The sequence below is a fragment of the Lates calcarifer genome, linkage group LG12, assembly GCF_001640805.2.
Source record: "Lates calcarifer isolate ASB-BC8 linkage group LG12, TLL_Latcal_v3, whole genome shotgun sequence".
Classification (NCBI taxonomy): Eukaryota; Metazoa; Chordata; class Actinopteri; family Centropomidae; genus Lates; species Lates calcarifer.
In genome coordinates, this window is record NC_066844.1 from 12,632,246 (window position 1) to 12,646,837 (window position 14,592).

General features: G+C 38.6%; 1 protein-coding gene across 3 annotated transcripts in view; it reads right to left on the reverse strand.

Annotated features, from left to right (window-relative positions):
- Positions 1-14,592, reverse strand: part of cntn4 (contactin 4) — a 154,744-nt gene that overhangs the window by 51,505 nt on the left and 88,647 nt on the right. For all 3 annotated transcript variants that reach the window (XR_007814351.1, XM_018699001.2, XM_018699000.2), the window contains exons 7-10: positions 12,140-12,242; positions 10,994-11,178; positions 5,412-5,551; positions 131-260 (exon numbers count right to left, since the gene is read on the reverse strand). Coding sequence is in view for 2 of the 3 variants with exons in the window: in XM_018699001.2 (XP_018554517.1) it covers positions 131-260; positions 5,412-5,551; positions 10,994-11,178; positions 12,140-12,242 (558 nt within the window). In the remaining variant the exon portion in view is untranslated. The remainder of the gene's footprint in view (positions 1-130; positions 261-5,411; positions 5,552-10,993; positions 11,179-12,139; positions 12,243-14,592) is intronic.

The following is a 14,592-nucleotide window of genomic DNA, read 5'->3' on the forward strand; positions in this document are numbered from 1 at the left end:
AAATGAGGCAAACTTGAAAACAAATGCAGACAAATGTATGCTTGCGCTCATGTCATGCAAACACACACATATTGTATGCATGCATGCGTGTGCACACAGACTCACACACACACAGAGTAAAGTGTCTTACCTATAACTTGGAGCTCTGCGTTGGAGTAGACCTCGCCATGCTTGTTCCCAGCCACACACTGGTACATTCCTGTGTCAGACAGGGTCAGGCGGCTGATTGACAACGCCCCATTGGCAACCTGTATACGCTCCTATGGACATAGAGACACATGCTGTTAATATGCCTTATTGCCAGTGCTCATCTACATAAAAACAGCCAGCCAGTGGGCCAGTGAATTATGGTCTAGAAGTGACAGGCATGGCAATAAATCTAGGTTTTCATCACTAATGGAGGGAAAGGCTTGGGTGGATGGAGGCAGGCTAGCAGAAAATGGCCCTAATCAATCTGCATGTTTATGAGAGTGAAATAAAACCATGCCCTATTTATATCTCTGACTGCACCACAGGGCCTGTTTCCCCTTGTGCAGGAGGAGGGGATAAGAGGGGGGAAGGAATATCGTAACATCTGAGGTATACTGCATTGTGAAAATTGCTTTTCTGATAGGTATGCCCTATACATACTAAATGCTGTGTACATGGTCATGCTGTACCTCCTCATCATCTGTTTGGACTATCATTTTTGTCTGCCTGCGGGGGGAAATTGTGCTCGTCACTGAGCCATCAAATTAAGATCTTTTTAAGGACGGCTGGGCCTGATGAACAAAAAACTCAGCTGGATCAGTGCATCAGTTGCACATTTAATCCTCAATATACGTTTATCTCTCTGAACTTGGGCTCTCACTTAGCTCCTTCACTACAGTATTAAATCCTTGAGCAGTTTTCATACATCTCTATGCAGCTGTGTCAGGTTCTGCCACCTCGTGCCCTTCATCTCCTGTGTTTTCCACAGGCTCACCCATAATGTCATTAGAGCTCATTTCCATAGGGGGTGTCTCAGCGGCCTGAACTCCAGTCCCGGGGGATTAAGGTAGTGTCACATGAAAAGAAAGGCTGTCCTCAGTGAAAGATCACAAACTAATCCTGTGTTTGAGCAGGTTGTGCCTGAATTTCCATAACGCTCGGAAGCTCTAGATGTGCAGGGGCGAATATCCCTCCTGGCAAGGGAGGCAAATGGTGGCGTATATCAGTCTGTGCATGGAAAGCACTCCCATTTACGGCTGCTATTAATTAAGCATGACGTTCCTCTCAAATCAGCAGTTTTTCATGCAGTGACCTGGGGGGACCATCTGCACGCCTTATGCTGAATGAAAATGATTGGCGATGTCATTTCCTGACAACACTGGGTTGATTCGCTTGATATAAAACTTCAAAAACAGAAACAGTGGATGGATCTTTTTATGGTTTAGGAATGGTTTACTAATTACTGGAAGCCTTTGTGAGAATGATGCACAACAGCTGTAAAATGTAAATAAACTACATTTTGTAATACAGCATCATAACAGTATCAATCAGCTATTGTAGATTTAAGGAAAAGGTGGAAAATAATCTTTTTCTTTCTCCTCCTTAAAGGCAAAGATGCAAAAGAAACAACAACTATAAATAACATCAGCTTTATTTTAAAGTTTAATGACATAAGGAAAATCTCACTACAGGGGTTTACAACAAATTATTATTGTTGCTCACCAGAGTGGAACTGTGAGAGAAATCTGTTCTATTGATATATGTTTGATTAACTTACTGTACATGCAAGTAAGAACTACAAAACATGATCTCAGCTCTGCTATGGTTTTGCAATAGCAAGAACAAAAGCTCAACCTGCTTGCTTCATGTGAGCTTGAATAATTGGGAAAGGCCTGAAATTCAAACCACCTTTCCTCTTCTTATCAGAATGTAGTGGACATCACTAAAATTACATCATTCATTCCTGAAATTCAAAGGCTTTGACATTAGAGTCAAAGTCAAGTACACTATAGTAAGCCATCCATATGGTGGTCCCATACTCCTTTATATGGATTAAATCCTGTTTCACAGTGGAGTTTCCCTTTAATTGAGCAGCCACTTAATCCTGCAGCCATTGTCAATAAAATAGCAGGGGGAGAGAGAGAGAGAGAGAGACGTCCTTAAGATGAAAACAGCCACCAGAAACAAAGCATTCTGATAAACAATTGTAGCAACATCGGGCATCAGCCTGACGTCAACCTGGCACCTATGATAAGACTATCACACAATTCATAGGAAAAGACACAAAGGTATTCCCAGAACTGCACCAAGGTTAAAGTACGGTCACTGAGAATTACGACCTGAACCCCCCGCTTATCTTCAGCCACCCCAACATTCTGTGATAAGAAGCAGATACAGGACTCTTCCTCCCAAGCTAGGGTCAAAGGTCAAATGACCCATTTAGAAGAGACAATTCTGATGGACCCCAGTTCATCAGAAACTTATGCATAAACACTCTTCATTCTGTGCAACAAACTTTGTCTCTGCATTAAACATTCCACTGTTACTTTATCAAGAAAGTAACCTGGAAAAGAACTATGCAGATTGGACAATCTCAGATCCACAGACCTAGCTAGGTCCTGTCTCCTCCATTGTTTATCTTTCTCTGCACCAGAGATCTGTTCGTAAATTACGTCACATTCCAAGATAACCTTGCACACAATCCTCTAATGTTTGAAACTATATGAAATAATTGTCTGCCCATTTTGTAAAGCACACAATTTCATTAATCAAATGCGTATAAGTAATTTGGTGAAAATCTGATATATATTTTTTTGATGTTGCTAAGCTAAGATAATAATGTGAGGAATTAATTATAGTTATAGTTATTAATAACATTGCCATGCAACCATACTGCCATCTATTGACCATGTCTAAGCTTAACTAAAGAGGTTAGACATAATGTTTTTCAGGTATTGGAATCAAATGATTATTCTTCATGTCTTGTAATGCCACTCATTTATTACTAATGATGAACGCAATTTATTCTTTTGCAGTTAATCAGCTTCATTGTGTTAAGATTTGCAAGTAATGTGTTTTGATTCATGTTTGTATTAATGCATTGTCTTTCTTTAAGTATTAGCGTCACCAAGTTATATCTCGTCTTGTACTGAGACAAAGAAAGTGAGGACAACAAACCATGATTGGCTGAGACCACCTCACTCTGTCTGTAAACCTAATACTATCCTCAAGAAAATAAAAACTCTGGCACGCAAAAGACAACGCCTTTGGTTGAAATCAGCTCCAAGCTACACAGCCACTCACCATGCATTTTAATTTTCTATGTTCCCTTGTTCTCTTTCCACCACGTGCTCTGCTAGTAACTTTTTCTTTTGTCTATATGCACAAGTGACTTTCTCTATTTCTTAAGCCAAGCAACATCAAGTTAAACAAAAATATCTGAATACTTAGAACTAATTTTTGATAATCCTACGTCTTTATTCTGAAGATTTTTGACAGTTTTAGAATCACCTGGCTGACACCAGCTTCCTCTAAAGTTATCCAGAAAATGTTAAGTAGACTACATAAGAGCTTATTTTTCTTCAAGATTATAGAGATTATAGTTACAGACTAAACCGATTTACCTCCACCAGATCACTCTTCATTTTCCCTGCTGTTAGTTCACCATGATAGTTTGATCATCCTTACACTTCTGTTTTATTTTTATTTCACATGTTTTCACTCTATATATATTCACATTAGTAATCAGAACCCAAGAATTGTTATAACCAGTTTGAAAGTTACTATTATTAGAGCGAAACAGAAATAGTTGGGGTTCTTAAATATTTTAAATGACTGACACTGAATAATTGAACGTACATATACTCAGCTTTATATATCATGACCTGCTAGAAATCTACTGTGCTGTGTAGCCAATTTTTCCATGAACAGATATGTACCATAAATTATACTATGTTATTTTTTTTACAGATTGATTGCTCTACTTTGGTTGCTCAAAGTTAGAAATCTGTCAGCAGAAATAAGTTCCAGTGAAGTACACAATCACAAAGGTCTCAATTGATTCACTGTAATAAATAACAACAAATGCTGCATCCTCTCCCCACTGCTCCTTACATCATTGACCTTTCCCTCTTCCACTCATTAAGCCACTGCGGTTAATGGTGGCATTTCAAACAATGTAACACCTTTGCTGATTAATCCATTCACCCAGGCATTCTGAATATATCCATTTATCATGTCTATGTTCAGGGGAAATCTGGTGCACAAAAATCAACACAGTCATTGCAATCTTCAATCATACATTCTATGAATCCAGATGGCTGACGGCAGGTGAGTGTGATGAGGTGTGTGAGTGGCTTCACCTATTTTTGAGGATATTTTTTAAAAAGTAGTGCTTTCATTTGAACTTATCCAGCTCACAATGGAATGAGATAGGAGTAGTGGTAACGTCACATTATCAAAACAAGCAAACAAACAAAAATCTAAAAGAATACATCCAATATTAGATATTTTTAAGGAAGTACTTTTGCTTTGTACCCAACAATGTTAGCCACCGACTAACAGATTGTTGATTATTCTTCCCTGATAGCAAGCCAAATCATTTTTTTAAATAAAGGAAAGATGCTTTGCTGCATAGCGCCTTTGTTTCTACCACTGCAACAACAGACTGGGTTCATTCTGACGACGTCTAATTTTCAAGTAGTGATCAATGACCCCTGGTGTGTTTTTTACATAATGAAGTAAATTAGCATAATGCTTGTTTATTTATCAGGTGCAAACTGTGCCTGAGTGTCCAATCAATCCTGTCCAAACAACCTGACTAAAGCATCCAAAATAATATTCCAATATAATGAAAGAATCAAACTGAACAGAGTTCAGTTAAACATATATGTACAAGAAGGATGTTTGGAGTCATAATGGACTCATAATAGGAATTCTGAGGTGGCAGGAAGCTAGGAAGATACACAGTGGTTTTATAGAGAACGTTACTTTTTTGTTTTTGGTGGCACAGGATTAATAACCACACTCAGCGAGGAGAGATTTAACAGAAGATTAGGGAAGCTCTTACATCACTGTGCTTTCCAGACTAGTATGAAATACTTGGCCTGTTTACAGTTCAGTCTGTTAGCACGGCAAAACACAGTAGACATAGTCTGATTCCTTTAAAATAAATGCTGTTGTGCAGAATTGAATAATGTATTGCCAGCACAGGAGGCACTGTGTTGTAATGAAGAAGATGATAATGTGTGGTAATTAGTCAGTAAAGCCTGAACAAGCAGCACAGTAAAGCTCTGAAAATACAGGACATGGTGGCTCACATTCTTCACTCAGCAGCAGCAAGTATGCAAGAATCTGTGCCAGGGCTTCTGTTGTATGTCTAACCTTGGAAGCAGACCTTTACCTTCAGTTCAAAAGACATGCTAGTGCTTGGCAGGTCTCACCTCAGCAGACTCTAGGTTCTCTCCATTTTTCATCCACCTGTAAGAAGGCTTTGGCTTCCCTGTGGCTTTGCACTCCCACACTAGCGAGTCATCAATGAGCTTCTGCACATCTTGGGGTTTCTCAATGAGGTGAGGAGGGGCTGGAGATGTAGAAAATGTGAGAGTTAACTGGAGAAATTTGACTCAGACAAAATAATTAGTCTGTAAGGAAATAAATAGCAAGGGCGTAATTTTCACTGGAGTTCAAAATCCTTAAATTTACATTTTCAGTCTAATGAAGTCACTAAAATCACTTGACAGAGTCCTCTGACTGTCCAGCTGTCAGAATCCAGATGAAAGAGACAAGTTAGTCACAATGTACTTATCTGAGTTGCCTTCAATTACTACCGTGTACTCAATGCTATTATATTTCTGGTGTTTTTTGGGGGGCAAAAGCAGCCTGAGAGGAAGACTGCAGACACTAGTCCATCTTCTCTGCATGTTTTCCAGATTAAAAAAACCCTCAAAATTCCTCCCATTTGAACATTAGTCAAACATGATGCAGTGAAGGAGCAGCTCCTGATGAAGGGAATTTTTATTCATCATTATATTTGTTAGTTATCATGAGGTATCAGGTCTTTATAAAGGAAACCAAACACAAGTATACTGTAGGATTCATTCATTAATACAGCAACATACAGACCATTTCTTATACTGTTATTATGGAAAACACAATTAACCAAGTTATTCTTGATGTGTTATTTGGTAGATTGATATAAATGTATATATATATATGTATATATAAACAGGATATGACATTCAATTTAGCTGCTTTCTTGAGTTAGTGCATGTATTAAAAGAACAATCAAATGATCTGATTTCTAGTCCTCTGTGGTGACTTTTAGTGACAGGACTTCCCTCATTTACTTCTTTCAGTTGCTTTCATGGTTTCTTTCAGTTTCCCAGTGTACTTATACCTGAACAAAAATGATGAAAACCAGATCCATATACATTAGGGTGGCTACTGGTGGCATAAAAAGCCTCCCTTCAATACAATCTGAATAAATGATAGTATAGTTATACAGGAGGAGGACTGATTCTTGGTATACCATGCAAATAACTCAAGGCTTGTTAAAGATTAAGCCAAAAAAAAAAAAAAAAAGTGGTACATAAAACTAGATCTGTAAAGCTCCTACTGTGTAATTCTCTGTACATTCTGATGACGTGTGGGTCAAGCTACTATCATCCTATATCACACAAGGCCAGTGGCAGGACAAGAGTAATGGCTGACTGCACTTTTCCATTCCACAGATCTCACCTATAATGCCACTCTCAAGGACTGACCTTTGTGGGGGCCTTTCAGTAACCGTACAAATCCTGCTTTAATTGGCTTCTGCTATACAGTATTTTGCCTTCAAGTAAGGATAAAACAGCGAGAAATTCAATGACTGCAAATATATCCCCACACTATCTCTGTGTATTTCAACTTCAGCAGGTAGTCGATGTGTGAGAGAGTGTGTGTGTATAAGTGGGTGTTCAGAAACGCAGACAGGAGATTGATAAAAAGAGGTGGATGTAAAGTCCAGAGGGGGGTATTTGTGTGGCCATGTGTATTTATGTCAGAATCGAGCACAGTGGATCATGTGTGGTAGTATAAGTCTCTGAGATTGCAAAGGCTGCTGCACCAGCTTGGCTTAGGTAATTAGCATTCAACTTGTATGGAGGCTGTGCTGTTGCTGTCTAAGCAAGCAGTAAAATGAAAGCTGCAGAGAGATCTTCTGTTAGCTATTCTGTTGTGGAGAAGAAAGATTTATTCTCCATTTGTGTAATTTGACATCTACACCAACCCTGTTGATGTACTCTCAACAAAATACAAGGAAATACACAATCCATATATTCATAATGACAGCTTTTTAATCAATGTCAGCTTTGTAATCAGTGGTTACACTTGAATTGTGTGGTATGTGACTTTATGTGTGTGTTTGGCCAAGGAAAAGATGGCAGGAAGTTACTCTATGGGACTCTACCATCATCAGTAATTTAGCATCACATCCATTCACGCTACTGCAATCCTCCATCAGAGCCTGGCTGAGCTTCCCCTCCTGCACCTTTCACAGCCACATTGTTGTTGTTGTTTTTTACTTTCTCCTCACTGTCAGGGTCCCTGACTCTATCCCTCACCCACTGCAAACATATCGACTCTCAGTCAACGCATACCAAATGAAAGCAGGCAGCCCATCTCTGCCCGCACCGGGCGAAGCGCGCATACAATCAGGCCAAATGTCAAGTGGCTAAAACAGGGGAAAGATGGGAATGTGCCTTATCAGTGAAATCACTGTGAGATAATGCAGTGGTAAGTCTGCAGAAAACACAATACAGAATACAGTGGGGAAACTAACCTGTCACAGCTTTACATTTACGCTCCTCTCTGAGTAATATCAGCTTCAACCAGCAGGCAAATGGTCATTTCTTTTCAAAGCTTTTTCTTTCATGGATGGAAATTTAACAAAAACAGTTGTCTTTGGCTTGAATTTAGTTGAAAACTGCCTCCCCCAAGACAGAGATTTATGACAAATAGGGAAAAAGATGGTGGCTAAATGCACCCAAGAACTTCTTTTGCATTAAGATATAATGAGTCTAATTTCACCTCAAGCTAAAAACCACAAATATGAGTCTAAGGTCTCAGTACAGTTAATGAATTTCTTATTTCATACTGATACTGTTTTCATAATGAACAGATGGAGGAATCTAAAATTAATTTAAAAAAAACTCAAAACACATTAGGAGTTAAAAGCACTATTCTTACATCTCTGTACATAAACATTGACATGAAAGGTGAGAATGTTTTAACATGCCACCATGAAGAAACCTGTCTAACATAAAGCCCAGCTCTCTTTCCACTGTCCACTGGCTTACACTGCTGACAAATGTCTCAAAGGCTTAATTCAAAGAGAGTTCAAAATAAGATTACTGATTTTTATCACTTGGCTAGAGACAGCAGGAGAGAGAGAGAGAGAGAGAGAGAGAGAGAGAGAGAGAGAGAGAGAAAGAGAGAAATCACTGACAAATCACATCAAAAATGAGAGAGGACCAGCAGCTGAAAAGGACAAATCAAGCCTTGGTAGATCACAGCGTGCTCCTGGGCTGTTATAGTGAAAGAGGCAGAGATCTTCCAGGGCTGCTGTAAATAATGATAAATTGTTTAATACCCCAGATGAGTTATTTCTGACAGCTGACACAGCATGACTAGAAGGGGAGAAAATCCGAAGAAGAAAACATAGATGGTAGAGAAAATCCATAGATTGTTCAAAGCATACCTTAACAACCTGGTACACACACTACATACAACAAAATTGAGACACTGTTGGTTTCGCCAAAAGACACATATACTGTGAATCCTATTTACCTTATTCTTATATTGCCCTATAGTAGGGATGCACCGATAGCGATACCAGTATTGGGTATCGGATCCGATACCCTGTTCCTGTACTTGTACTCATAAAAGTGTTCCGATACCACAGCCCGATACCACTTTACGGCACCGTGATGTTCACTTGGGCGGTCAGGTGCTAATTTAGAGCTAGGAGGAGCAATGGCAATAATAATGGCAAACAGCAACAACCAACTTTGCAGCAAACTCTGGGGAAGAAGATGTAGAGACAACCTCAGCTTTACCACTGATATTTGGACGAGCAGCGTTAGCCCGGTGTCTCTCATCAGTTTAACTGCACAGCAGATTGACGAGGATTTTACTCCGCGAAGAGTCGTCCTGCATGCAAAACAATTTAGGGGTTCGCACACCAGCCAAGCCATCGCAGGTGTGCTTGATGACATGCTTCAGACATGGGGGGGAGAGGGGTCCCTAAAAGTTCTGTTCATGAGTGAAGCTGGACTCCCGAGCCTGCCGTGTGTCGCACACACCCTCCAGCTGGCTGTTAATGAGGGGCTTTTAGCACAGAGGAGCGTGGCTGATGCTGTGGCAGTCGGATGGAAAATAGTTGGACATTTTAAACATTCCGCCTTAGCCTACTCCTGCCTTGAAGATATTCTGTTTGTTAAAAAAAGATGAGGTTGAATGCTAAAATGTCAATAACAGTACTTAAACAGTACTTCTATTTGAGCAAAATGTGTGGCAGTGCCATATATAATGGAATGTTCAAATGTCAGTCACAGCAATTTCTTACAGCTAGAGAATGAAACAATATCTGATGAAAATAAAACACGTTTTCAAGTAAATGTACAAAGTGTAATGGCATTAATAAGTACTCGTATCGACAAGTACTCAGATCCAAGTATTGGTTTGAAAAAAAAAAATGGTATCATTGCATCCCGACCCTATAGTTTTTCTTTTATATCTTGTCTTAATGCTTTTTATGTCTTATATACAGGACTTTCCTTGTTGTTGAGAGGTGCTAAGCAAACAAATTTGCCTTGCCATAATTATTTCCAGGACTAATTCCATTTTCTAGTAGGGCCAAATCCTTTTTTTTTAAACGAATATAAATTAACCAGATTCAGGTTTCTTCTATCATTAGAGCATCATCAGAAAAAAATGAATGTAAAAAAAGAAAAAAACAAGAAACAAAATACAACTAAAATAGTTTGGCCAAAAAGAATGCTGGACATATATGACCAACTTGTGAAATAGATTGTGAGTGGGCATATAGACATACAGAAAAAAGTTTGTAAAAGTTTTGTATATGGAGCCAGCCATGTGACTGAGAGAAAAAAAAAACAAAAGAAAAAAACCCAGAATGGAAACAGAAATCCCTGAGGTCTGAATAACCTATATATGTTTGTTAATGGGACATTTTTTAGGAACAATGAAATCAGATAAAACTTAGACAGAAATATTTCTGTGTTGGTTGTTTCTATCCAAAATGTTACATATTTAGCTGTAAAATAGAATTTTCAATGGTAAAATAGAGAGATAGCTTATAAAATGCCCATTCAGGGAAGAAACTCTCTGTTGTCCTTAAAAATTAATTAAATGTGTACTATCTGCCATGTTGTAAAAGCAGGTAATATATTTTTCTGATCGTGGAGGTTTACCTTTGGGAATTAAGTGGCCTGCACATTGTAGTCAGTGGTTATCATGACTTTTATTGTCTGAATTCAGTAGGTGTGACTCTAACCATGGAACTATCTGTAACAATGAATCTACTAACCCCCTTCATGTAGATCCACATGCTCCCAGATGCTGCTGTGCAGATTATGTCCCTGACATATGTGTCACTGGTCTATGTATAGTACATTTAACAGCTTTGATCTCCAGTCAAGTTGGATGTCAATCATGATGCCATCTGGTGGATCCCAATACAAGGCCCACCAACAAGGTCGTATACAAGGGCTCAGCCTCATCCACATCACTCCTTTAATCTGGATCAAAATATTAGAGGCATCATGGCTGACAGCCTTTAATCATTTTGATGTGCCGTTAAAACAAGCCTACCTCCTTGTGTATGCCACATGAACCTCCCCCTGATCACCACTGACAGCTCTATAAGACCAGTTCTGTCTGCTTTTGCTGCCTCTCAGTCTGAGCATGTCTGACAGATGTGGTGCACGCTGGTCAAATATTCATGCACGACAGGATCACCTACCGTAGAAAGAGAGCTTTCCTTTGACTGTGTTCATTCCCCTGGAGTTCTCGGCCACACACTCATACGTGCCAGCATCCTCCTGCTGGAAATATGGGATTTCCAGGACACCACTGGCTTTCCTCATGTCCACTTTCCTGGGGAACGGCACACTGTCCACTCTCCTCCAGTTTATAGAGGGCACTGGGCTGTAAGAACAGAAACGTAAAAGGCTGTTAAGTCACAGCTTTCAAATTTTCTGAATGACTTGTAGCCCAAAAGAGTTATCCAACCTCAAATACCCTCAAGATTATAGACACCTATTGGTCATTGTTTGACAGACAAAAAATTTAAACAAAACTGCTACAAATTAACTTTCAATACATTTACTAGACATGTCTTCATGCCTAAATTAGTGGTGAATTTGTACTGCAACATTTTTGAATGGTGAAAGATGCCAAACCTAATTATTAGCAAATTGTCCTTTAAATAAGCATAAAATCCCTTATTAACCCCATTATGTATACACATAAAACCTAATATTACGGATCCTAAAATATTTGAATTTCTCACATTTCCCTCAATTTGCAAGATTAGCAGCCAAGGTGATCGTATTAACCTTAAATTATGCTATTAAAATCCTTAATATTTAATGTAAGAGCAGACTGAAGAGAGCAATATTTATTTACTCTATGATAGTGGCCATACAAAATGCACAAAATACACTGTATATCAAATAGTAGTACATAGACAGGGGTATACATGCATATACTGTACATAAAAGTGAGTTATTTATATATATATATATATATATATATATATATATATGTTTTTTACTGTATATTGTACATGTATTGCTATCCTTTGTTGTTTCAGTGTACATTGAGAGCCACTAGAGACCAGATGATAAACTTGGCTGTAGCTGGTTCTGGAAGAAAGTTTAAGAGGTTTAAGAGAGTACACTATGTGATAAAATCTGACATTTTAACTGAAGATTCTTACACCACAACATGTGTGTGCTAATTTCTTAGATGTGCAGCCTAGTTTTAAACACATGAGGATTGCAGCAAAGTGGTGAAACACATGAAAAAAATAACCTGGCGCTTTTCTAGTAATATTTTTATCTTGTATGCTGTTCAGCATGTTGAGCCTGACTGAGGCTGGGCTTACTTTCCCAGAGCGAAGCATTCCAGCTTTACAGTGGATCCTTTGGCAACATGAACAACGTCTGGAAACTGAACTTCAATCTTTGGCTCATATTCACCCATCACACCTGACAAAGAAATGTAAATTAGCGTCAGTATTACAAAAAAAGTTGCATTTTTGATCCAAGTTAAACAACTTGGGCAAAAAAACTGAATTAAAAAAACACTAGTTGTGCACTTCTGCTGTTGCTACACATCTACTGAAAACCTTTTTCAAGCACAATCTTTTTGTTACTATAAGCTGAAATGTTTTTTCAACTTCCAATGCTGTGCGATCTGAGCAGCAGAAACACGCTCTGCTCTCAGTGCTGTCACAGAATGCTCTTCCATTGAAAATAATGAGAAACTAAAGCCAAAACACAGCTCTCCAGTGGACATGCAACACACTGATGTTGAATGGAAGAAAACAACTTTGAGAATTCATAGACGGTTTGAGCTTTTACATCCAGATGAGTTTCATCTTGTTGTAGTGCTAACAGCTGTGAACCAGAAAATGGGCCCATAAAATCCCCCTGGGTACTGCCACAGTGTCTACAAAGCATCCCATTCACTGTCAGTGAAGCAGCTCTGGTGGATTATAATATTGCTGCTGTGCATGCTAAAATTCTCTGGAGGAGACGGAAATGTGGCCTCTCTGGTATTCTAGTTTTGGGAGAGACTTATTCATAAATCAAGAATGGAGTGTCTAACATCAGTGGAAAGGCACATGTGCACTGTATTTTTTACCTTTAGAATGACATTAAGGTAAATTATATAAATGAATTTGTAATTGGGTATATGTTCATTTTTCCTGGCTGTGGCAGTTCTCAGGATCGGTGCACAATGTGGTATTTTAAGCCACTCTCATCCACCAGCGTAACAATAGGTTTTCCCCCATTGCTGTAATTCAGGGCTGTGTTGAACAAATAGCTCTAGAGATGGAGGAAACAGGCCAATTTCATCTCGTTGATTTGGTGAGGCATGTGTTATCAGGATGGCTCCCTGAGTGACTGTGAAAGCTAATTCAGATCCTTATCACAACTGTCTCATACTGGAATGTAACCACAGCACTATCACCCATGTTAAAGCAGACAGGTGGAAGTGGATGGGTAATTGTCTCATACCATAACCTTTTGTAGGGGACACCTGTTTAATGTGCCCACCTGTCCCTCCCCCTTCTCTACTTGAGCCCCTATGACCATGAAGTAGGGCTAATGTTTGCTGCCTTGTACCACTGCCTAGAGAAATGTTGTTATTCACAATCCTGAGAATTTCTTAACCCTCATTCTTAATCTAAATGGTATGTATTATTTTTTTACTATTAAATGCTAAAAGCACACGAACAGCCCAATTGACTGCTTTTTCTTTAAATTGTATGTGGTATCTCTAGAATGTCAGTTAATTCCCCAGACAACTGCCTCATCCTTTCTTTTTATTTTGCTAATGAGTTTGCCTATGCTGCACAAACTTGCAAGCTGAGCCCTATATTACTTCATCAGCTACACAATTACATTTAAAAGTTAACTAGAGAAAAGGTGTTATTCTAACACAATGTTTCACAATATTTTGTATTGTTTCCTAGGCTAACATTTGATTCTTCATGTATATGCATAACATACCCTACCACTATTAGTATTAATACTAACACTAATCATGTAAAATATTCCTTTTTAAAGCATACCCTTCTCTTTAATAACCAAATTTAAGGAAGCCTATTGAAAAAAATGTCATATTGTATCTATGTGTTAATGTTAAAAAAATGAATATTGGCAATGAGAGCGGCAGATATAGGTACAGTGCAGTCCATACATTGTGTTAAAAACACACTACTGCATCACATTAGATATGGTAAGGACCACACTTCTGGGACAGAAGCCTACAATTAGATTACTTGCTGACAATGACCTTTCCTCTGGAGTGCCTTGATAAGGCCAGCCTAAAGCATAAGATCCACATGTTAAAGGACATGCTGAAATTAGCAAACAATGAGATAATTAACCTTTGAAGTTCATTTGTATTCCTTAAAACCACTCGTCCTACTTTCAGGTACCAAGGAAACAATTCTGGCTTTTTGTTTATCATGACCAGGACCGGTACTAATTTTCAGCATTGCTGTATAAAATCATCCCGAGAGATTTCAGCACAGAGTAGATGAGCTGCAATTTTTAGTACTGATGAAATCACGAAGAAAGACGGAAGAAAAACACCATTCAAACACATGATGAAAGTGACAAGCAGATATTTTCATATGCACAAAAATTCTATAACAGTCGAGGTGCATCACAAATCTTCCTGTAACCACTATGGAAGTTTAATGGAGAACTGGCTTTGTATAAATGCAGATTTTACATATACTGCAACATTCACATTTGGAAAAGGGGAACCATCTGGAAAAGCATGGTGATAAGGCCAGTTCAGTACAATTAAGAGACAACATTT